Raw genomic sequence first — 24,561 nt, 5'->3', positions numbered from 1 at the left:
AGCGGAGTAGAAGTAGAAAGTGACATGAAAAGAAAAGACTCAGGTAAAGTAGGCCTACAAGTACCTTAAATTTGAACTTAAGTACTGTACTTGGGTAAATGTAGCCTACTAGTTACATTCCACCACTGGTAACTAGCAACAGTTAAATGTTTGCCATGTCTTATAATGAAAAAAATGTTAATTAGACCTATAGGCTATTAGTTAGTATATTGCTTAATAATCCATTTTTCCCCCGAGAAACCAAATTAGGGCCGTTTTGTTGCATTTGGGTCACCTTGATTCTTTTTCCCCCCCTTAGCTTTTTAGTGAATTAAAGCCTTATTGGCTTTGAATCCATATCACCTCATTTAACAAACCCTCACCACCTAGCGCCCTGTGAGAACGATAAATCAAGTTACATAAAACCCGCCAAAACGCGGGTCTAATCACCAAATTGAAACATGAAATGACACAGTATCATTAGGAGGAACCTCGCTGCAGTTTTATAATCCTACAGAGACGGTGAGCAGCGCATAAAAAAGGCAAGGGCAAACGCTTTAACGGAGGAGCACTCCGGCTAATTAAGCCGTTGAACCCGTTGCCCTCGACAAAGATGTCTCCCGCGGAGGGCTGGACAGAGGGAGAGAAGCTAATAGGAGGCCGCTTTGAATCGAAGTGGAGGAAGGGCAGCCAATGAGACCGCGGCACCTTGCAGAGACGCTGAGGCTGCTCCGCTGCCAGGGAAGTAGCAGTGAAAAAAAGCGAAATTGTCGCTGAGAGGAGCAGAAATCCTCCAACTGCCGCGTTGTTTTCAGTGATGTAGAGAAAAAGGACTGAGTTGCTCTTTAATAAAACAGGTAAACTGTTTATTTTATTACTCCAGGACAGCCCAGTGTGTGTGCGTGTGTTTGTTTCGGAGGCTGACAGCGTCATGCCGGCAGGATGAAAGGGATTAGGGCGCCGTTACTGTGGCAACATTAGACGGAGGGATACACCATAGATCCTTTCCTCCTCCTCCTGTCTAATATGACATCGTGTCTGATGGCATTTGAGCAATTATTCAGCCTAATAAAACGGACCTTAGATGTTTTCTTTTTCACTGTGAAGCCTAAATGTTTCTCTAATGCTCCTGTCGGCGGTAGTTTGTCTATATAACATCATTTCGAGACAATGGAGAGGATAGATAACGTTAGCCCTCAGAGAGCCACAGTAAACAAAGCTGGTTAACAAATGACAGTGGATTTGAGTAAAAATGGAAATTTAAAGGATCAAACAGCTACAAAAACACAGACAGGAGACACATAAGACGCCTAAATGAATAAAAACACCTCTGCTGTGCCAGTGTGTTGCTGTCATACCACTGCTGGAGTAGGCTAGGCTACTAGGCTAATAGTAGGACACATGTCCAGGGGGCACAAACAGGTGAGGGATCCCAAAGTGAAGCAGTACTTTAATAGTAGCCTATATTAGGCTATTGCATCTGCCCTGGTTCATGCTGCTGTACTCCAATTTATGGTAAGTTTCTCTTGAAGAAAAAAAAAAGCCCAATAGGGATAGAAATGTTGCTCCACCACCTGTACTGGTTCGACCAAATGGAGCAGAGAGAGGGAATTGGACACACAGGGTGCAGGAGAGCTGGGCAGCCTCAGCCTAGTCTATATCAACGACGTTACATTTAGGGGATTGTTCAGGTGTCGCTGGAGGTTCCGTCAGATGTCCTTTGGCCGGATGTCCCTCGCTTTCCACTTTCTTTGAGTTGGCGTTCTAAATTCTGGTCGATTTGGGAAACATCCTCCGAGCTAGAACCGACAATCAAATTATGTTTATCTTTTTTATTTGAGTAAAATTCTCATCACACATTCAACTGCCATTTCAGTTCCAGCGCTCGTCTACCTACATGCACATGTTCCTCCAAAACAACATCCTTCCCCGGGGCTATTTTGCAGAGGCACCGTTGCTGCGTCCGGCGCTCAGCACCGCCCAAGACAATTGTGATTGGTTTAAAGAAATGGCAATAAACCAGAGCTGTGTGGACTAGCCAGACTTTCCTTAGCGCCGCTGTCTAGAAGGTCAAGCAATGCGAGACTAGCCTCAGTCTGACTCCAGCCAGCCATCCATCCATTAAGAGTCAATAATTTCATAAATGAAAAAACAAAATCTTAAACATTTGTTGTTTCCAGCTTCTCAAATTTAGGACTTTCTATTAATCTGTGTTTTAAATCACAGTAAATGTAATCTCTTAGGGTTTTGGACTTTTGGTCAACCAAAATAAGACGTCACATTAGGCTCTAGGAATTTGTGATGGGCATGCTTTTTTTCTGTGATTTCATAGATTAAACAATTATTTGATTAATGAAAAAAAATAATATTTGAGAGATTACTCTTTAATCTTCTGCTGTCCCACTTGGAACTTCAATTGTTGGCCAGGCATTTTGCCCAACATCAGTGTTGGACCTCACTAAGTGTAAATATAGCTTTTTTTTCTGAGCGCCAGCATCTTTTATTTTTATTGTTACCAATGAAGTATGTGGCTGCATGCGGCCGCATAGAGAAAAAGCACTACACCCAACACACTGCAGTGTTCAAAAATGCAAGTAACCCATGGTTATGGCGTCAGATTTATGTCATATCTCATGAGTGCAATAAATCATGCTCCACGAGCAAATTATATAATTTCACACGTGCAGATATCACTCCTCGCGCACCAACATCACCAACATCACAACGGATGAGAGACACATACAGTCCTTTATTTACGGTACTATCCTGCGCTTAATTGTTAATAAAGACAGAAAAACTGTTCTTCGGCCGGGACACCAACTCCAAGCTTCTTGAATGAAAGCTGTCAATCAAGGTAAACTAAGGAGGTCCGTGGGTGATATCGCCGTAAAAGTGACAAACCATAGGAGGGCCAGTGCCTCCTTGGTTTCCGCCCCGAAAATTCAAAAGTCAGTTTCATGCGGCGAGCAGAAATCAACTTCGCGAGCAGAGTTTACCTGCGAGAGCTTGTATGTCCTCCAGCGCTTGCACAGCAGACACTCGGGGCCGCGTGGTGGCTGCTCTGTGTGTGTGCTGCTTAGTTTTATACGCGCCGGTACCATTCTTTCCCTCTCCCTATGTTTTGTTTCACGCTCACAGATGCCTATTCACTCTCGATTGTTGAATTGGTGCGCGAAGAGGGATATCTGCTCGTGTAAAATGATATAATTTGCTCGTGAGCATGTTTTATCGCACTCGCGAGATATGATATAATCCCGACGCCATACATGGTTGGTTAAAAGGTGGACACATTATTAGATGAACTCTCAGCTGTGCGTGCGTGTGTCAGAACGTCAGAGCTACAGGTTATTTCGTCCATGTCTTGATGATGTTTTTGTGTGTTGTCGTGTGTGCCAGCAGGACCCATGACCCTGACACGAGGTTCCTTCAGCTACTCCAATGGCGAGGAGTACCACGGCGAATGGAAAGAAGGCAAGGCCGACCTGTTCACTCTCACTCGTCCATCCTCCATCACTGGCTGCATTTGCATGCACAGCAGAAGTGTTGTTATAATAGGATTATGGGCGTAGCGGACACGGGGTATATGGGGGGACATGTCCCCGGCACTTTCAATGTCTTTGCCATCCGTCCCCCACACTTACAACACGTCTTAGTTGATTTGAACACACCGTCAGTAGGCGAGTGTGCACGGTACTCGGGTTGCGTCAGTTGATTGATAGACTCATATAGATATAGACAATAAGAAAAATATATACCGTATAATAGAAATATATACAAAAAAATTTGGGGAGGAAAACCCATTAAATGCACTAATTAAGATCAGTGTATATGATGGATTAGTGGCATTAGATTAAATTTGGGCTATTACGGCCAAAAATTACACTACCCCCAAACATCTGTGTTTCCTTCAATCATAAATAAAATATAGGCAACTTGGAATCCACAATTTGGTGAGACAAATGCTAGAGGATCTTTTCAATAAAAATACTCCTCCTGAACAATCTGTCCCCCTCAGTTCTGAAATTACAGCTACGCCCCTGAATGGGATCAAGACGATAATGCACGCAAAGCAGAGCCCGTGTAAATAACCACACTTGTATTTGATTCATGTAATAATGCTCTTGAGGGAAGTGAGCATAATCACAGTAACGTATGTGGAGTACTTAAGACTTTATTTGCCACCAGTTGGGACCTGTTTGCAGCTTAATTGCATTTACCGCTCATAGGTTTCTTTGAATATGTGCTCGGCTCACTGTACGGACAGGGGGAAGGAAGTCAGTATAAAACTATTTCTATTATAAAGACCATGGAGACAAATGCTGCAAAGCATGGATATCTTAAAGGTTTTTGGTGTGTGCAAGCACTGTCGCCTGCCCATTTCAAGTAAAAGAGGCTGTGCAAAGATTGTTGATATTTGAACTCAACTGCCAAACAAATGCACCCCCCCCCTCCATCCCCTTCAGAATCTTCGCCCCCCTAGATTCTTGGACACGCATTGCTATAGCGACCACTTCTGCGTCTCTGCTGACTTAGTCTCGCTTTGCCAGACCTTCCTCCACAGCGCCGCGGAGGAGGGTCCGGCTAGTCCACACAGCATTCTGGGATGGGAGAAAAACATGCTCTGGTTTATTGGCATTTCTTTAAACCAATCACAATCGTTTGGGCGGCGCTAAGCTCCGCACGGAGACGCCGCAAAATGGCCTCGGGGGGAACTTGTTCTGGTGGAACGTGTACGTTTCAAAAGTTGTTTTAGTCGTGCGAGAGCAAACTCAGATTGGACAGATAGTCTAGCTAGCTGTCTGGATTTACCCTGCAGAGATCTGAGGAGCAGTTAACCATAGTCTTCATAAATCCACCGGAGTTTAAAATTCCAACACAAAGAAAGCGGAAAGAAATGGACATAGGCGAAAATATACGCATCTGGCGGAATTTCCTGCGGCACCGGAGCAATCCTGGAAGTGGAACTACTGCTGACTAAACGAAATATGGCAGGGTCGATATTAGCTCACGTTAGCTTGTGGATTAGCAAACTGTTGCTACTGCTGTAAACCAGCCAGTTGGGAGCAGCCATCACAAAACAGTGAAACAACGAAGCAAACGTTATTAGCTTCGTATCAGAGAGCCCGTATCAGTTTTCATTCCGTTGATCACGGAGGTTTCTGCAGCGTTGAAACGCATCAGCGATGTTAACAAGGATCTTCCTCCTTTCCCGGTCATACAACTTCTTTTTTAATTTCTATTCTTCAGTCCTTTTCCTCTTTTGCTGTTTCTCTGCCAACTCTTCTCGGTGATGACTCCTGGCCCGGACTGCACATTCACATTCCCCCCTGCCCCCATCACTCGCATCACTCGCTGGCTGATAGGCTGGAATAGTGTTTTGTGGCTCTTGCGCACCTTTCTGTCTGTTTTCCCTTTACAGAGCCAGGGCTGTGTAGGAACACTGGATTTTTTCAGTGCACACAGAAAATAGAGAGCTAGGTGACCGTGAGGAGATATTCGCTGTATATTGGATTAACATCGCTTACTACCACCTTTAAATAAGGATCATGTATCCATCAATATAGCAAAGTTGTGAGATTAACAGAGTTTATTTTCAAACCTCTCATTACAGTCATAATCCCTCAGCCAAGAAAACAATACAAATCACAGTTTGAGTTTGATAGTATGACAGCAAACTGAAAGAGCAATGTAAGCTACATACCACAGCATCACAGTGCAAGACGGCGGAGCCTTGAACAATGAAATCATTTCATCATAATCCAAAGTGTCTGTCAGCTCCTTCTCAAATGAAAGAATAGATAAACTGTTCACTCGGTCTGTGAGCGTAATTTCCCGGTTGCTTTTGTGGCTCCTGTGCAGTTGGTTATTGGAGGGAATGACAGGAAATGACAGGAAAGTTGGCAAGGAGTTCAAATGAGCAGTCACAACGTGGCATTGATGGGCGATCCCATTAAACATCCATGGGTGGGACGGACGATACCAGACGTCTAAAAAAATATAACGATTTCTTTTTTAATTTGCGGCTAACTCATAGCCTGACATTTTTTATTATTATGATGAGTGTGCCAGCTCGAGATTTAGATGGCACAGGCACGTCCGGGCACATCCGTGGCTACACGGGTGAACTAGTTGGCTTTTAAATGTACCTGCACTCGCATAGATTGCATCTAACAGGAAGAAAAATTAAAAAAAGGTGTCAAACTGAAGTCCGTAACTATAGGAAAATGTTCACACACAGAGCATGTGGTTAGTGAGCCCTCTGAGATAAGAAATCACACTACCTAAACTAGTATTTGCAGTTTGACAAAAACACTCATAAGCTTTAGGGCGTTTAACAAAGCACAAAAGTTTGGCACCAGAGCGAGCGTGAAACGCGAGGAGGAACATATGGTCTCTGCAGTTTTAGCAAAAGAACTGCTAAACCGGTTTGACTCTGGTGCTCTGATATGCTCAGGTTTGAGTGCAGCGCAGTGTTTTTTAGCACAGACGTTTCTAAGTTACGACTGGAGAAATGAGTCCACAAATAGAGCTGATGTAGATCTGTGTAGGCTGTTTGGAACTGCCAGGATTTCTTGGCATTGTGTGACTTTTTTATTTTTAGTTCAAGAAAAACATACTACATATTGAAGATAAATTTGGTCACTAGTTCAAGTCCCCGCATAGACCAAGTACGGAGTGCGGGCACCTCCTGGGCACTGTCTAGGTTCCCGTGAGCAAGGCACTGAACTCTCAACTGCTTGGAAGGCAGCCCGCCTTTGCATCTCTCCACAAACATATTGCATGTGTATTGGTCGTGTTTGTGCATTTGTGTGTGAATATATATCTATAACAGAGTGAAAAAAATGAATTTCCCCTTGAGGGATTAATAAAGTTTACATTCTAATTATTAAAAGCTGAGGTTGAAAGTTCCTTTTTAACATTGGAAACAGCAGTCGAGGGAAAAAATCTCAAGAGCTTTGTGTAGTTGCTGTTTTGGACCTTTTTAACCCTCTGAAGCCTACGCCTGGGCACAGTTTTATATTTTTGCCATTTCTGAGTTTATTTTTTCAGTCTGTATCCAGTGTTACACGTATAAATGATTTAGGGAACCTATTCTTTCTTTTCTGGTGCAGTGTAAAGTCGTTTTGTTGAATAACTCCACTTTAAAGTAGTTTATTTATGTTCTTTATCCATTATGACTGATTGTCAAACTGAAAGAAAGTTCTATGGCATTCATTCTCTGTATGTATTTGTTCATGTTTTACAATAGGGTTTCTAAATCAGTATGGGCCGATTCGCAAGTTAAGACACCTTGTATAATTCCATGTCTAAACAGAGCTAAAGTACTCCTGGGAATGTATTTTGTAGCACTTAACATACCTTTTCCTAAAACACAATTGTTTTCTGGCATTTTCTAAATATGTGTGTACACATTGTGTTGACTTTAACACTACAAGCTCAAATAACACTGCTGACTTTGCTCTGTAATATGTAACTGTGTGTGTGTGTGTGTGTGTGTGTGTGTTTGTGTGTGTATGTGTGTGTGTGCTTGTTTTACTATATTCGTGTGGTCCAAAAACCGGGGAATACAGTATACTTGTGGGGTCTGCACAGCCTTGTGGGGCCCAAAATGCTGGACCCCACAACTTTAAAGGTCTGTTTGAGGGTTAAGACTTGGTTTTAGGATTAGGGTTAGAATTAGGTTATGGTTAGGGTGAGGGTGAGGGTTAAGGTTAGGCATTTAGTTGTGATGGTTAAGGTTAGGGTAAGGGGCTAGGGAATGCATTATGTCAATGACGGGTCCCCACAAAGATAGTGAAACAATCGTGTGTGTGTGTGTGTGTGTGTGTGTGTTTGGGAGGTGTTGCCATGAGCACAGATTGATGTGTGTGGTGCGTCTCTGCGTCCATGCATGCAAAGTCACTGTTTGCACACAAACATGTAGTGGTGTGTTGGACAGAGGTCTACGGTGTCACATGAATAATTCAGCAGAGCGATGGGTGAAGACAGGCCCAGAGGCTATCAGGTTACAGGAAGTAGGTTGGGTACATGCACAACAGCCAGGGTACAGCCAGAAGCCATTTACTCATGTACTTCAACCCATGCAGTCATTTAACATCTATGCATTACCGCTATCGATTGACATAAAAGCCGGACAAATTCTGCTAAACTGTAATTAGCTGGAGACCGTGACCCGACACGAGATTGAGGGGAGGGCGTTACAAAGGAGCTGAGTGATGGATTAGAGTCTGTCTGGAGGGATCAAATCCGAAGAGGAAATAAATGTCCCTTGCTGCAGCGGTCCACTGATAATCTGTCCCTTCAGTGACGAGTAAACTGTTACAGCGGCCTGTGAAGCACTTTCACTTTTGCCACTCAATTTCATTATATTCAAAGAGCAGCATTCATACTTTGATACTCCTCTAATGCTTGATGGAAGACACTGTTCTTTAGGGCTGGAACGATATGCTTTTGTCCCGATTCGATTCTTTCGATTCGATAGTATTCGTTGTTGCGATTTTCTTTTCCTTCTTTTACAGAAACAAAACTTGAATAATTCACTTCTAGAGACAATATATCATGAGACTTCTAAATCACAATAATAAATCACATGTCAGTCGGTCTGACATTTATGTCATTTGTAAAGAAGAGCATAACATGGACTTTCTGCATTTTCTGCTTTCACTCTGTTTCACTGGAAACGGATATGATGTAGTCGCCGTTGGCGGTGCCGTGTACACAGAAAATATTTAGGCGAATCGTTGGTAAAAAAAAATGTATAAAAAGAAATTGATTTCAGGGAACGGATTGATTTTTAAAAATCATTGCAAAAAAAAAATCACAATACATAACGTGAATCGATTCTCCCCCCCACCCCCCCCACACACACACACTCCTACTGCTCTTGGTGTTTGTGGCCAGACAGCTGCGGCCTCTTTGACATTCCACAGATCATATTTTAGCAGTTAGTCTGTGAAATTTTCCGCCTCAGGCTCTTAGTCGCTAGTCAAGGCTCCCACAGCCTGAAGAGTTGGATTTAAGTCCCTGTTGGCCCCCTTTTTACCCATATATACCTACCATACACACACACACACACACACACACACACACACACACACACACACACACACACACATATATCTGCACGGATACAGTATGGATACAGGATGTTTCAGAGGACTCTGAAAATGGAATGCAGAGCTCCAGATTTAGCTTCTGCCTTCTCCAAATCTCTTCTCCAAATCTCCCGTGAAAACCCTGCTGAGATTAGGCAGAGAGCAGCACATTAAGCAGCCCCGACAGATGGACTGCCTAATTTACTTTGCCATTAGCTGGGAGCAAGGGACAACACTCTCTAAGCTCACCCTTGCCTCACCCCCTGTCTTCCCCCTCCTGTAAATCCCTATCCGCTGTTAAGGCCCTGACACACCAAGACTACCACCGGCGACGGCCACCTGTGGCGTCGCCTCTCGTCGGCCCTCGTCACCTTTGTCTGGGCCAAAAAATTTGCACTGGAACACACCGCACAGACTACAGCCGACGGCCAAGTACCACGTACGTTTTGCTCATGCATGCAAGGAAATACCTCCCCATACCAGCAGGCGACTGTAATCATTTAACAACGGACACTGGACACTGGACACTGGAATTGTTTAGCGGTGCAGAGGGCACAGAGAGAGATCTATTACTGTCTTCATATTAAATATCACGGTGTAGGATATTAGTTTATTAACGTTAGTTGATTATGTAATGTGTAGGTATGTAGAGATCTTTTTTGGAATAAATATGCCTAAACAAGTAGTTATGTTAATGTCGTAGGTTACGTTTGCCATCTTATGGACATAAAAAAAAGTGTGCAAAAAAAAGTAATTCCAATAGTTTGAACCTGTGTGTTTTTAGAAGGAACATGATTTATGAAACATAATTTTTGACCAGTTTTGATAGCTCTATGTTTATTGGATTGATTAGATGAGATAAAAAATGAAAGGAGCCTTGGGTGTGCCTGTCACAATGGTGTGTTTGTTTTCCTCACTCTTGTTTCCAAGCTGAACAGCCAATCAGGTCACACACACACACACACACACCCAGACAGAGATACACACAGACAGAGATACACAGACACACACACACACACACACGCACGCACGCACGCACGCACGCACGCACGCACGCACGCACGCACACACACACACACACACACACACACACACACACACACACACACACACCCCCAGACAGAGATACACACGCACACACACAGACAGAGACACAGACACACACACACACACACCCAGACAGAGATACACAGGCACACACACACACACACACACACACACACACACACACACACACACCCCCAGACAGAGATACACACGCACACACACAGACAGAGACACAGACACACACACACACACCCAGACAGAGATACACACGCACACACACACACACACACACACACACACACACACACACACACACACAGAGACACACGCACGCACGCACGCACACACACACACACACCCCCAGACAGAGATACACACGCACACACACAGACAGAGACACAGACACACACACACACACACACCCAGACAGAGATACACAGGCACACACACACACACACACACACACACACACACACACACACACCCCCCAGACAGAGATACACACGCACACACACAGACAGAGACACAGACACACACACACACACCCAGACAGAGATACACAGGCACACACACACACACACACACACACACACACACCCCCCCAGACAGAGATACACACGCACACACACAGACAGAGACACAGACACACACACACACACCCAGACAGAGATACACACGCACACACACACACACACACACACACACACACACACACACACACACACACACACACACACACACAGAGACACACGCACGCACGCACACACACACACACACACACACACACACACCCCCAGACAGAGATACACACGCACACACACAGACAGAGACACAGACACACACACACACACACCCAGACAGAGATACACAGGCACACACACACACACACACACACACACACACACACACACACACACACACACACCCCCAGACAGAGATACACACGCACACACACAGACAGAGACACAGACACACACACACACACCCAGACAGAGATACACACGCACACATACACACACACACACACACAGAGACACACGCACGCACGCACACACACACACACACACACACACACACACACACACACACACACAGACACAGAGAGACACACGCACGCACACACACACACACACACACGCACACACACACACACACACACACACACACACACACACACACACACACACACACACACACACACACACACACACCCCAGATCTTTCTTTCTCTCTTGTCTCCTCATGCCACTTGGCGAGCTCACAGTAAATCCTTTTCCTCGCCTGCGGCTGCTACGAGGAAACCCAGGACCTCCGCAGCCCGTTTCCAATTGTGCCTCACATCCAGTTCTTCTCCCGCTGTCATGTCCTGCTGGGCCTGCTAATAGATGTTGGCAGGGAGAAATGTTCACTTCTTTCCCTCCCCGTCTCCTCCGACTGCCACCCTCCTCCTCCTGGAATTTAGTCACAGAATTAGAGGGGGGAAATTAGGTCTTACCTCTGTGGGAACATTTTAAGAGGCAAAAAATGAAAGAGAGAGACAACAAGACCAATTATGATCCCCCTGAACTGCTAGCTCAAACATTTGCATTAGAATAATACTGTACCTGCCTTCTAAAATGTTTTTCCCAAGAAAATCGCCACACACCTTTCGGTAAGCGTCTAAACTTCTTTGATGTGGTATTCATGCTGAGATTAAACCCTTTACTCGTCTGAAGCTCATTGGATGTTTTACTTGCATTTTTGTGCTCATTGTGTATCTTCACACTAACCAAGTACGTGACAAGCTGTAGAAAAACACGGGTGTTGCGTGTGTGATATTACCCATATATTTATCTAATGTAAGGTGACCCTGGGGTGTTTTGAAAGGCGCCTCCAAATAAAATGTATTATTATATTATTATTATTATTTCTGAAGGGACGTTTTGAAGCTTGTGGTTTGGGTTTACTGTTAAAATATCTCAAGGGAGAAAGTTTGTACAACAGGCTGAAGCTGAGTCAGCATTGAACACCGCAGCTGACTCTGATTGGCTGAGAAACCTGTCAATCAAGCTGACGTGCTTCCTCATTTACACTCCCATTATTAGCCTCATTATGTTCATAAGAAGTTAATAATTGTTTAGTTTGACCACAATTTGAGTTTTGAGCATCATACCACAAAGCTTGTTTAATTATGTTTCATCATCAAACAGTATTTCAAAAATATGATCTATTTTTAACTTTTAAAGACACAGAGACCATTCTACATTCTTTTATCTCCGTGCATTGATTATTGCAAAAGGCCTTTTTACTTGTCTCAACCCATCATCGATTGATGGACTACAGACTGTACAGAACTCAGCTGTTATTTAGACAAGCAATAGGGGGAAATGTATTAAAAAGGGACAATAATGTTGAAAAAGGCGACTAAAATGTCGAGAAAGGAAACTAAAATGTCAAAAAAGGCGACAAAAATGTCAGAAAAGACAACAAAAACGTGGATAAAAGTATTAAAAATGTAGAAAAAGGCGTCAAGAACATCAAATCAGACACACACAAGGGGGAAATGCACTTTGGATTTCTCAAAACATCTGGCCTCATTCACAAATGTTTTCTTTTGTTTTTCTCTTATTTGTTTCTAAAACTGAAAAAGAGAAACATTTAAATAATTCTACATCTGATTCGTGAAAACAGGCACAGACCACTGATTTGATCGTACCCATGTGAAAAATCTTTGCGAATCAGGATTGTGCTTTAATTGGACGTTCCAGGTAGGGCTGCACGATATTTAGCTTTATCGTCTACATTGCGATGTGCGTCACATCGCAGGACGTTGCGATGTTGACGCTACAACTTCTTTGCTGCTTGATAAAAAAGTAAACTTTAACATTAGTCAGGTGTAGGTAGGAGAGACAGCGAGACGTGACGGGAGAAAGACTCCGCTGAGCTGGCCTGGCCCTGGGCAAGCCAGCCTTCTTTGAGAATTCTTTATCGATCTTTTTCCCTCCCTTTGTAGAATAAATTTTTTTTACTTCAAAGATAGGCTACCTAAATAATAATTATAAGGTAAAAAAACATTCCTGTATTGAATTTGTGATTATTTGGCTAAAGAGTTCTATTTCTTTCTATCTACCTTGCTGACACAACCACTAAGCTTTATACAAATGATTGTGTAATGACGTCAAAAATATGCAAATGAGCGTATGACGTCATCTATCAATCAATCAATCAAACTTTATTTATATAGCACTTTACAGCAACCAGCAGGTATCCAAAGTGCTTAACATCGAAACCAAGAATAAAAACACATATCATACAAAATAAAGAAAGAACATGTAAAATCAGAAATAGTTACAGAGAAACAGAAGAATGAAATCGTCACACCACTGCTACGTATTAAAAGCCTGACTAAACAGATGCGTTTTAAGTTTGGACCTAAAAAGAGCTACATCTGTAATAGTGCAGATATCAGGGGGTAACTTGTTCCAGAGTCTCGGAGCAGCAACTGCAAAAGCCTGGTCACCCCACCGTTTATATCTAGCGACTTTTAGAGCTGGTGCTAGCGACTTTCATTGGAAAAGAGTTGGCAACACTGGGGGGGGGGTTGTTATGGGAAGTGAGGCTCTCCCATGTGTAGAAAAGTACCGTAAGCGGCAGCTGCCGCTGACACAGTGATGCACATGCTTTTCCCTGGGTAGTGAAGCTACAGTAGTCCGTGTTTTATGTTCGCTGCAAAGACAAACTAAATCACCTGATTAATGCAACGTAATCACGACATATCCCGGCCATTTTTCACCGCAGAAAGCTACTACCAGCCAGGCTAAAGCTAACATAGTTAGCCTAAAGAAACAAGGCGTCTGTCCCAACTAATGTTATGGTTCGGATCTGCGACGCTGGAAACGTAACACTAATCTACAACAGCAGTCTGTTTCTGATATAACGTAATTTACACTGATTTAAGTGCTCTTGGATACACCGTTTGTTGCAAGAGTGTGACATGCAGGCTCTGCATGCACAGCAAACCAACAATCATGATTAGGGCTGAACGATTTTTGAAAATAATCGAATTGCGATTTTTTTCCCAAATATTGCGATTACGATTCGATTATTTTTTTAAGCTTTGTCTTCTGTATTATTCAACAAAGAATAATATAATAATGTATAGTATGAACACACAATTACACACTAGACAGTTAAATAAGTAAAAATATAGTATAGTATATATCTACACACACACACACACACGTGTAATTTTTTACAGTGCACAGAGAGGAGCTGCCTCCAGCCCCTCCCCCTCGTGAAGTTGCGTGCTGCCGAGTACACTTGCTCAGAGAGGCTATCGTTACGTTAGCTAGTTGCTGGTGTTCTTGCCGTGGGATTAACTGTACTAATAAAACTGTTGAAACACCGCGGCAACGCTGCTGTGAAAGCTCCCCGAACGTCATTAATCAGTCTGGTTGTTACCCCTCAGTGGCAGCTCCTCCACTCCATATATTGCTAACCGGAGCTAACCGCTAATCAGAGCTAACCGCTAATCAGAGCTAATCGTTGCCAACCGAGCCTTCAGTTCTGTGTGCCTGTATCCATTAACTGCATGTATGGACTCAAGCCCGAATAAAACCCTTCATTTTATTAAAATGGCTGTAAAAGTTTTAAACTACAACTCAGAGTTGTTTGAATGACAGAAATCAGCTGAAGGTACAGTGTAGCGTTAGCGTGCTAGTTGATGCTTTCTCTACGGAGTGCAGACTGATTGCTCTCGCGAGTCATGTGACCAAATCGCAGCCTTTGCGATTAGGAAATCACGTTTTAACATATCGCGATATTATCGAAAATGCAATTAATCGTTCAGCCCTAATCATGATCAATTTTAATCAATTTATCAAACAACCAAAGCAGGCCCAGCTAGTCGAACACAACCTGAAGTTTAGAGGAAGCAACATGCATACATTATTAATATCATTCACTTTAGCCTGGATTGATATTATATGAATACAATGGTGTCATGTCAGTCAACCAGTGTATTTCTTCCTAATTTCTCTCTCCAAAATCACTTCAGTAGAGTAATCACAGCGCTTACTTGCTTTGGTTTTTGTAAAGCATTAAAGTTCAACAAAGACTGGTTCACATAAGAAAATTTACTTTTTCATTTTTATTTTCTTTGTAGATGCACTCCCCTACAAAATCACCCCAGTAGTTGAGAATGATTTAGTATCGCAATATATATCGCAGGGAAAAAAAATATCGCAAAGTTTTTTCCAATATCGTGCAGGCCTAGTTCCAGGCAATATCCCATTAAGAAATGCCCAAAACCAGTGGATCCGCTGGGTAAGTCCCACTGCAGATATCAGGCTTCACGGTCGGGTAGTTAGCCGCTCAAATAACATTTATGCTGGGAAGCACGTTGTTTTAGGAGTGCACAAAAATATTTCACGTCATGTTCCATCGTCTAATAACATTGAGCAAATCACAGATTACTTTCTTTGTACCGTGCTAGGACAAACAATTTTTGAAAAGTGTTTAAAAGTACTGACTGTGCTTGAATATTGTATATCTGCTATTTTCCTGTCTAGAGCTGTTTTATGTGTTACTTTATAGCCTAGAAGTCACCACAAACCATAACTAGAAGAACCTCTGCCAAGGCCTAATGCCTCATCTCGCAATGTTAGTGAAAGTGAAAAATACTCTGTATATCCGCCTTGTTTTTTGGATCCGCTCCTGAATTTAATGGGTTCTTCCTTGGCCCATGCTACACCCTCCCACCAAGTTTCATGAAAATCGGGTCTGGAGTTTTTCCGTAATCCTGCTGACAGACAAACAAACCGAACTGAAAACATCATAATCTGTGTGTATCAATCCCGACCACAACAAAGATTTTGGAAGTAAGAAGACATTGATGACCAGACATAAATCCTGCCGAATAAACCCCATATCCTCTTAATCAACACACAGAAGAACTGTATCTCCTTGTTTTGGGGGAAATTTTGGGAGAAGTTCACGGTCATGTTTTCTTTAATTTACTTTACAATGTCAAAAAAATGTCACTAAAAATAATAATTTTCCAGTGGATTAGGTCTGGTGGGGGTCAATTTAGGCCAATACGCTTGGGGAAACCCTGAGTACTTTTTGACAGTTTCATAATTATCATCATCACGCCCAGTTTGTTTTTCTGCCCATTCTTATGGTGCCTTGTTTTGGTTTCCTGTTACCGGTTGTTATATCTTTCTGGCAACATTTTGAGGTTTTTATGAGCCTCCTGGGGCTTCCATATCTCACCTGTGGAGTTTAAAGCCAAGTATTTTTTATTTTTATTGTTTAAAATAATCAGTTGATTTGAAGGAGCGAGCTCAGCTGTGTGTGTTTGGTGTTGCAGGTCTGCGTCATGGCCTGGGACAGCTGACCTTCAGCGACGGGACGTGCTACACCGGACAGTTTGAGAACGGCCTCTTCAACGGCTGCGGGGTGCTGGTCTTCCCCGACAGCTCCAGGTCTGTGCTTCCCTTCCTGCTCAACGTACCCTAGACCTTTTAAAATGAAATCACTTTTTAGAAAAATGATCTGGAAGCTTGAAACTAATATTACAGTAGCCAGTTCAATACCTCTTCTGCTTTATCCAGTTTTTATTTTTATTTTGTCATGGTTGTGTATGTTTTATGCTTCAGTTTCCTGTTTTATTTTGTAGTCTGTTTTCTCCCATGTCATGTATTGTTTTACGTCCTGCCTTGTGTTTTCCCACCTCTGCCCCACCCTGATGTGTTTCACCTGTTCCTGAGCCCTTGTGTCACCTGTCCCTTGTTTCACACACTCATTACCTCTGTTGTCAGATCATTGTATTGTGTGTGAGTGTGTGTAAGTCTACCCCCTTTGTCTTTGTGTTCCAGTTTTTTGTTTGTTATTCCTGGTCTTTTGGCTTCCTCTACGTTTTGGAACTATTTTTGCCTGCTGTCTTCAGGACTCCTTTTGTTGTATCGCTTTTTATTTGATTAAATCCTCAAGCTCACCACTGCCCTGCTGTCTCTGCATTTCTTGGTCTGCCGTTTCCCTAAACGTAACTATTTTTTAGCCAGAAAGTTTCTCTAAAATTTTAATTAATTAATTTTTTTGGCAAACCTTCTGCTTGGTGTCAGGTGTCTGCTGCAGTCATGGTGGGAGACTATTGTTGTGAATTTTTTTCGTCATCATTTAATATAGGCTGTAATCTATTTTTGTTGAATCGATGAATCGCTTTGTTGGTGGGGTCTTCAACGTTTTATTAAGCCAAGGACCCCTTAACTTAAAGAGAGATGGAGCAGGGACCCCCTTCTGCATATATTGTATAAATTGAGTTGCATATTAAACTGGGCCTACAATAACGTATAGAGCGGCCTAAAGCCTTTATACATACCTTTTTAGTGTACAGAATACTAAGCTATTAAATAATTGTTGGCATGTTTTTATAAATCATGTTTTAATGTTAAACCTAAATGTGGCAGAGTTCATCTTTAGGATAAACTGTATATGTGGATGGCTTTAGTGACTACCTTACCTTAAGGCCAGTTAGCCTAACATCAATGTGTTTTTTTTACTAATAGGCTGATTTATATATGCTAATAATATATTGGATTCATTTTAAAACATTTTAGTTTTCAAGAAAAAACTTTAAAAAATGAACAATAATTTGGTTAAAAAACAACAACAGAGAAGGTAAGAAACTCAGTGTGTGGATAAAAAAACCTCAGAAGTGTTTGATAATCTCTCAACATTTTATGTAAAGCCCTTTGAATTTTGAACGTTTTTGAAGTAGTTCTCTGTTGCTCTAATACAGGGGTCTTCAACGTTTTCTGGCCAGGGACCCCTTAGCTGAGTGAGAGACCGAGTAGGGACCCCCCCCCCCCTACTGCTTATTGTATACAATTGAGTTGCATGTTAAACTGGGCCAAATGGATGAAAATAAATGGTTATCATTTATACATCATGTTTTAATATTAAACATACATTTGGAAGGCACAGTGAATCCTTAAGCTTAACTGTATGGCTACCATAGTGGCTACTGCACCTACAGTAAGGTTATCTTCAATGTGTAAATACTTTCACAATTAAGCTAATTTATATTTGATATTAATATGTTGGATTCATAATAATGTACTGAATATGTTTAGACATATTTAGAATTACTTTAAAAAAAAACTAACTCCGAGGACCCCCTAGGGGTCACGGACCCCCTGTTGAAGATCTCTGCTCTAATATAATTCCGGAGCAATACTTATACTACTTCTTCAATTAATTATCAGAAAATATGGTCATCATTACACACTCTGTGATCTTGCCTGAAAACATTCCTCCCCACTTAAAATTTGTGCTTTGGAGTTTCTTTCATTCATACATTATTTGTTTAGTTCAATGTTCAAGTACAGCTGAGGATGTTCAAGTGTCTGTGCCTGTTCAGGGCCATCTGTTGTGTTGTTAGTTGACTAATTCTTCATTGCCATTTGTCACTCTCATACCTAAAATTCCAAACATTCAAGACCAATATTGCTACAATGTAGATCAAAACCCCAATTATCGCTCACATCACTATAAAGACATTGCTTTTGCTTTTTAAAAAATGTCCTTCCTCGCCGTCCTCTCAGCTCTTTTCCTTCATCCTTAGATGAATCCAAATAACTGGAATTGAAGTTGTTTTTCTTCGTGAAAATGTGTGTTCATGTGAATTTTTCTTTTTAGGTATGAAGGGGAATTTGTGCAGGGCAAATTTCAAGGCGCCGGCGTCTTCACTCGCTTCGACGGGATGAGGTTTGAGGGCGAGTTTAAAGGCGGATGTGTGGACGGCTACGGTAAGACTACACTACTCAACTCATTCTCCTCAGAAAGGGGTTAACAGAGTACATTTACTAAAGTACTGTACATTAAGTACAACTCTGAGGTACTTGTGCTTTACTTACGTATTTCCATTTTCTGCCACTTTAATCGTCTACTTCACAATTCAGAGGCAAATATTCTTTTTCTGCACTGCATTTATCTGACAACTTTAGTTACTTTGGAGATTCAGATCATTATTTAATAATACAAGTTACAATCAACAGATACATTATGTGTTATTATAGATTAACATAAAACTTTATTGATCCCCGGGGGAAATCACAAGCTACCCAGCAGCATATAAATCTGTAGTATAGTATAATAGTAGTAAAAGTATAATCAAAAATTCTCTATAGGCAGCTATATTTACGAACGGTACGCACTTCCTATCTCCTAAGTGGGCATGGCCTTGTTTCAAAGTGTATCATATCATATGAAAAGTTATATTTGCATAGTGTTTTTATATTTTCTGGTGCTAACATTTGATACTTACACAGCTAAAAGCCATATTTAGCATTTAGAATACATCTGTGGCGTTTGCGATTGTTAGTTGACTTTAGCTTACTTTAGCAGATCTCGCAAGAGTTTGTTTTCCTGAGACAGGAACAGGTCTCGAACAAAGATAATTTCCTCCTGATGTGTCCGTCTGAAAAATGCCATTCTAGTGTCCCAATGTTCAGGAGATATGTGGCTTGTGAGAAATGGGTCTAAGTATTTATTTTGGTGACTATGGGGCGAAAGAATCGCTCATAATCTGTGTTCACGTTGACTTCTCTTATTGGAATCAAGACACTCAGGAGCTGCCGCTAGTATCCTGAAGAGGCGTGGCACAGATACAGAAAGTTAATCTGAGTTGGGCCGTCTCAGTTCTAAACTGTCTCTGGTATAATGTTTCCGCTGATAAAGGTGGGGGCTAATTTTAAAAGTATATGAATTCATCAATAATTAGAATCCAATAATATAATATACAGTATATTATTCTGAAATGGGCCATGTTTATCTGTGTTTTAAGCCCCCAACGTCTCCTACGCACTAGGATTAGGCAATGGTTAGGGTTAGGGTTAGGGTTAGGTGCCTTGAAGTCAACGGTCACAGCGCTGCCTGGAAGGAGACGTTGGGGACTTAAAACACCATCGAGCATGGGCCATTCTGCATAATAAGTCATTTTACTGTTGGTACTTTAACTCCATTTTGATGCTTACTACTTTATCACTTTTACTTACGTAAAATGCACTTACACTTATTGTACTAAATGCAGGATTTTAACTTGTGTCGGAGTATTTCTACACTGTGCTATTGCTACTTTTAGTTAAGTTACCTATCTGAGTACTTCTTCAAATGTTTGAGTGCAGTGATGCAGGTAATCATCACTGAAAGTAAACATTTAAAACTGTAACAGGAGGATGAAGCATCAGACAAGAACATTTCTTAAGGTTAATTTCAATATCTCAATTTGGCAACTTTACTTTCTTCACTTTAATGTTTTGTTCAGTTTTTCTGCTTCTTATAATTAAAAGTTTGTGTCACACATTTAGGTAATAATATGTATCTAATTTGTAATCTCACACATGGTTTTTCTCTCTCTCTCTCTCTCTCTCTCTCTCTCCTTTGTTCTGATACCAAATGTTTTAAATACTTTTTTAATTATATTAAACAGTGAAACATGTTAATTGTCTGGACTGGAGTCCCCTGTGTGTATGTCTAGGCTTTGAGTCTCTGAGGTAATCAACACGTTTTTATTCATGTCACCATGACAACTGGTTCATTTTCGTGCTTGTAAAAATAGAGATGGAACATAAAGATTCCTTTAGGTTGAGAGATCTAACAACCTGAAATCAGGAGGGGGGGCGAGCAGTGTGTTTTTTTTTAAAGGAAGGGCTTCATTCCTAAATGTTTTTATGGAGTTTTTAATTGAACATTAACCCAAGTTCAGGTAACAGTTAACCATAACCCATTATTAGACAGAAGGAAGAAGTCAGATGTAGGGCTGGGTACCGAATTCAGTACTTTTTAAGCACCGACCGAATTGCCTCTAAAGTATTGATTATTGAAAAATGCCTCGTCATTCAATACCCAATTTCAATACCTAAGTAGTATATCTGATCAGCGTCAGTGAGCCAATAAGAAAGCAACATGCTTCTATCAAAATCTAATAATGTTGGTGATTGGCTGTCTAACGTTACACGTCGTAGAGACGCAGAAGACGGGGCTCACATAGTAGGAGCTGAAAAAGAAATGAAAAGATTTGTGCTGTAATACTGTAATTTCTTTATCGCAGTCACGGTATTGGTATCGATACCGGTATCTAAAATTCTTTGAACGAAGATGACAGAAGATTAAGGTGATGAAACATAAACTAGATTCAGAGTTAAAGTCTCAGCTGAGTTGAAGCTATAGTGCGTAGTTTGCGTCAGTGCGTCCACATGATACAAGCCTTCCGTGACTGCACACCCCTCCCCTCCACGCAGTTGCTAGTAGCCAAGGAGGACACAGGATTATAAAAAACATGGACTCTTCAGAAGAGGTAACTATCTTTACTTGAGTTTCTGCGTGGGTATCACCGGACGCCACAATCTTCTGAACATAGTCATACTGAGAAATACAGAGAGAGTTGTGTGGAGCTGATAGTCTTAATTAGCTTTGTTGCAACTCATTTGGCAATGGCTTGAATGTAACGGACGTTCATTAATATCAGAAAGTTACGCACTAAAGCTTTAAAACAAGCACCAAGAAGGATTTATACATTAAACCAGAACCTCTCTGAAGTTTTAAGTAATTCATTGTCACCACATCTAAAAGATTTCTTCCCTTCGGTGTTAGAGTGCAGGAAAATAAAAGTAAAAGTGTTGTGTATTTTGGGCCACTATGAGATCCGTAGTTGAGATACACCTGATGGATTGTGGGTAACTTTATTTTTCCGTTGTTGGTGTTAGCCATGCTGCTGTGACGACATGCTGTTGGTCTCTCTCACGACTAAAACAACTTTTGATCGTACACATTTTCCACCAAAACAAGTTCCTTCCCGAGGCTAATCTGCAGAGGCACCGTTGCTCCATCTGACGCTTGTGATTGGTTTAAAGAAATGCCAATAAACCAGACCCTCCTCCGCAGCTCTGTGGAGGAGGAAGGTCTGGCAAAGCGTGACTATCCCCCACCATGCTTAAGCCACTGGGAATTACTGTATTTTTATAATGTATTTTAAGATGTTTTGTCATATTTTCAAATGTCCAGTTAGCTTTTAGCACTGACTTAAAGTAAGGCCCCTATGGAATCTGTCTTACAGCTTTTTTAAATTCTTAATTTTGAGATTTCGTCCATGATTCTGTTATCACAGAAACTATTGGGCTCTACATTAATGCTGCCATCAGTCTGGGACCGGCCCCAGCCGGGCCCTCGTCGCAGAAACGAACTTTTTTATGTCCGAGTCTTCGCGTCTTTGTATCCTGTTTGCTTTGATGAAATATGTCACAAGAAATCTGTCTGGTCCAGGAGTGCTGACGTTTTCGGGCGGCGGCGGTGGCCAGGAGGGCCTGTTTGAGACCAACCAGCTGATGAGGAGGGAGAACAGCCAGGGAGCCGTGCAGAGAGCGCAGGCAGCAGCCGCCAAGGCCCGAGCTCTGGCCATGTGACCCGGACTACATCACCCACAGTGCCCCACTTCCAGGATCCCCATCCTCTCGGTTAGAAGGGCTGATTATGTTATTTATGGAGAGATTGCTTATATTCTTTTCTTTGGTTTCCTTCTCATGTCAGTAAGATTTTGCTCTTTTACATATATTTTATTTCTCTTTCCTGTAACATCCAGTATTATCTGGAGTAGAACTTAATGGCTCCAGTTTCAGTTCTCCAATTCTCTTTTTTTGCATCCGATTAGAAAGCCACTGATTCAGGATCAGCTGAGGCCAAACCCAGATTAACTGCTCAGTCAACACAATGGTGCTAACCCTGCCTCAGGCTCAGCTCATCTGACAAAACACAACTCTGGATTCAAAAGTGCATATGGAAGTTCCAGTAAACATTGATTTGGTGTTTTTTTTTTTTTTTTAATCTGGGTTTAAATGAGAATACATTTTGATTTTCCTTAACCAATCACTAGAGACCATCCTATGCGTCTGAATCTAACGTAATTTTATGTCGACACTGATGCGTAGCCAAGCCAAGCCAACATACTGGTTTCGCTGGGGTTTAAAAGTGGAGCGGAGCAAAGTAAAAACAAACGATACGACGTTGGCCGATATTTAGACGGCTCATCAAGACCGCAGCGATGTCATGTCACATTGCAAGACGAATCAGTCAACTCGGTGGAGTGGCCCGACTCAAAGGTCTAGACCCAGGCAAACATTAAAGTTATTAAAATAACTACAACTCCAAGAATTAATTCAGATCTGTAATTATCTTTTGTTGCCTGAGGAAGGATTCTTATTTGTGACAGCGTAATTAATGTTTACAACCTGAAAATGAGATAAGCTGCAGAAGATAGAAAATATTATTTATAATAGACTAAAAGTGTCTGACATGTTGATAGCTGTGGCTTAAGTAGCTTGTTGAGGTCACCAATTCAAAACTAGTTATTAAGCTTAATTGACATTGATATAATAATAATAATAAAAAAGAAATAGTAATTTGTACAGAGTCTGCCAAAATAAAACATAAATAAATGCTTTGATTAATAAATTAATGTTATTAAATGTACCAGAAATGTAAAAAAGATGCATGTAGGTATTCATTAATTGATTAAAAAAATGCTAACATAAATAAATACGTTTAAAAGTCAATAAAATAAATAAATAAATGGGAAAATTAAAGTAATTGATACGGGAATTAATACAAAGGTAAATAACAGACAAAAACAAAGATTTGTTGTAGAGACTAAATTAAGCCCAGTTCAAACTCCGACAATCAATCCTATTTTAACCTTGAATGACCAAATCAGTGCGTTCTGGGTTTCCTGCACACCTTAACATTAACAAGCTACTTCCTGCAACTTGTGGAAGTCCCATTTCAAAACTATAAAGTAAATAAGCTTAAAGTACTGATATAATCAGTGTTGGGAAGGATACTTTCAAAATGTATTCCGTTACAGAATACAGAATACATGCCCAAAAATGTAATTTGTAACATATTCCGTTACGTTACTCAATCTGAGTAACGTATTCTGAATACTTGGATTACTTCCACATTGAATTGCATTTTATAAGTGTAGGAATGCGGCCATCACATACAGCTTACAAAACAGGTCTATTCTGGTGTGTTCTTCTGTTCCAGCTGGCTGAATGTGTACCTGAACAAGCAGATAGGTTGTTGTATTTGTAGTCCCGGACTGCATACTACAAAAATCTAACTGCAGTCTAAGCTACCACGAGCTAATTTTAGCTAACGTTAGTTAGCATGTCAAACGGGGCCAGTCAGTCTTTCAACGGCTCTGGGGATGGTAAATCAGCACATAGGAGAATGTAAAGTCGCACATCAACTATGAAATAGCAAGGTGACCAGTAAAACTACAGCAGACGACTACCCTTGGCTAATTAAAAAAAATAACTTACTTTAAGATGCTTCTTCAGGTTGGAGGTGGAGTAATTTGGACGCTGAAAGGAGGTTGGTTGCACTGCACAGTTATATTTCGTTCT

General features: G+C 41.4%; 1 protein-coding gene across 4 annotated transcripts in view; it reads left to right on the top strand.

The window, feature by feature from the left end:
* Positions 1–584: 584 nt before the first annotated feature.
* The window catches only part of LOC116049890 (MORN repeat-containing protein 4-like), a 28,944-nt gene continuing 4,967 nt past the window's right edge, over positions 585–24,561 (top strand). For 2 of the 4 annotated variants that reach the window (XR_004104929.2, XR_004104930.2), the window contains exons 1-5: positions 585–836; positions 3,376–3,450; positions 16,470–16,584; positions 18,800–18,909; positions 22,424–22,614. Coding sequence is in view for 2 of the 4 variants with exons in the window: in XM_031299935.2 (XP_031155795.1) it covers positions 3,384–3,450; positions 16,470–16,584; positions 18,800–18,909; positions 22,424–22,563 (432 nt within the window). In the remaining 2 variants the exon portion in view is untranslated. Of the gene's footprint in view, positions 837–3,375; positions 3,451–16,469; positions 16,585–18,799; positions 18,910–22,423; positions 23,294–24,561 lie in introns of those variants that run through there. The other 2 variants (XM_031299935.2, XM_031299934.2) reach the window with 2 other exon arrangements.

The sequence above is a fragment of the Sander lucioperca genome, chromosome 4, assembly GCF_008315115.2.
Source record: "Sander lucioperca isolate FBNREF2018 chromosome 4, SLUC_FBN_1.2, whole genome shotgun sequence".
In the NCBI taxonomy this organism is placed as follows: Eukaryota; Metazoa; Chordata; class Actinopteri; order Perciformes; family Percidae; genus Sander; species Sander lucioperca.
The sequence above is the reverse complement of the archived record's forward strand: the minus strand, read 5'-3'. Positions and strand labels throughout refer to the sequence as shown.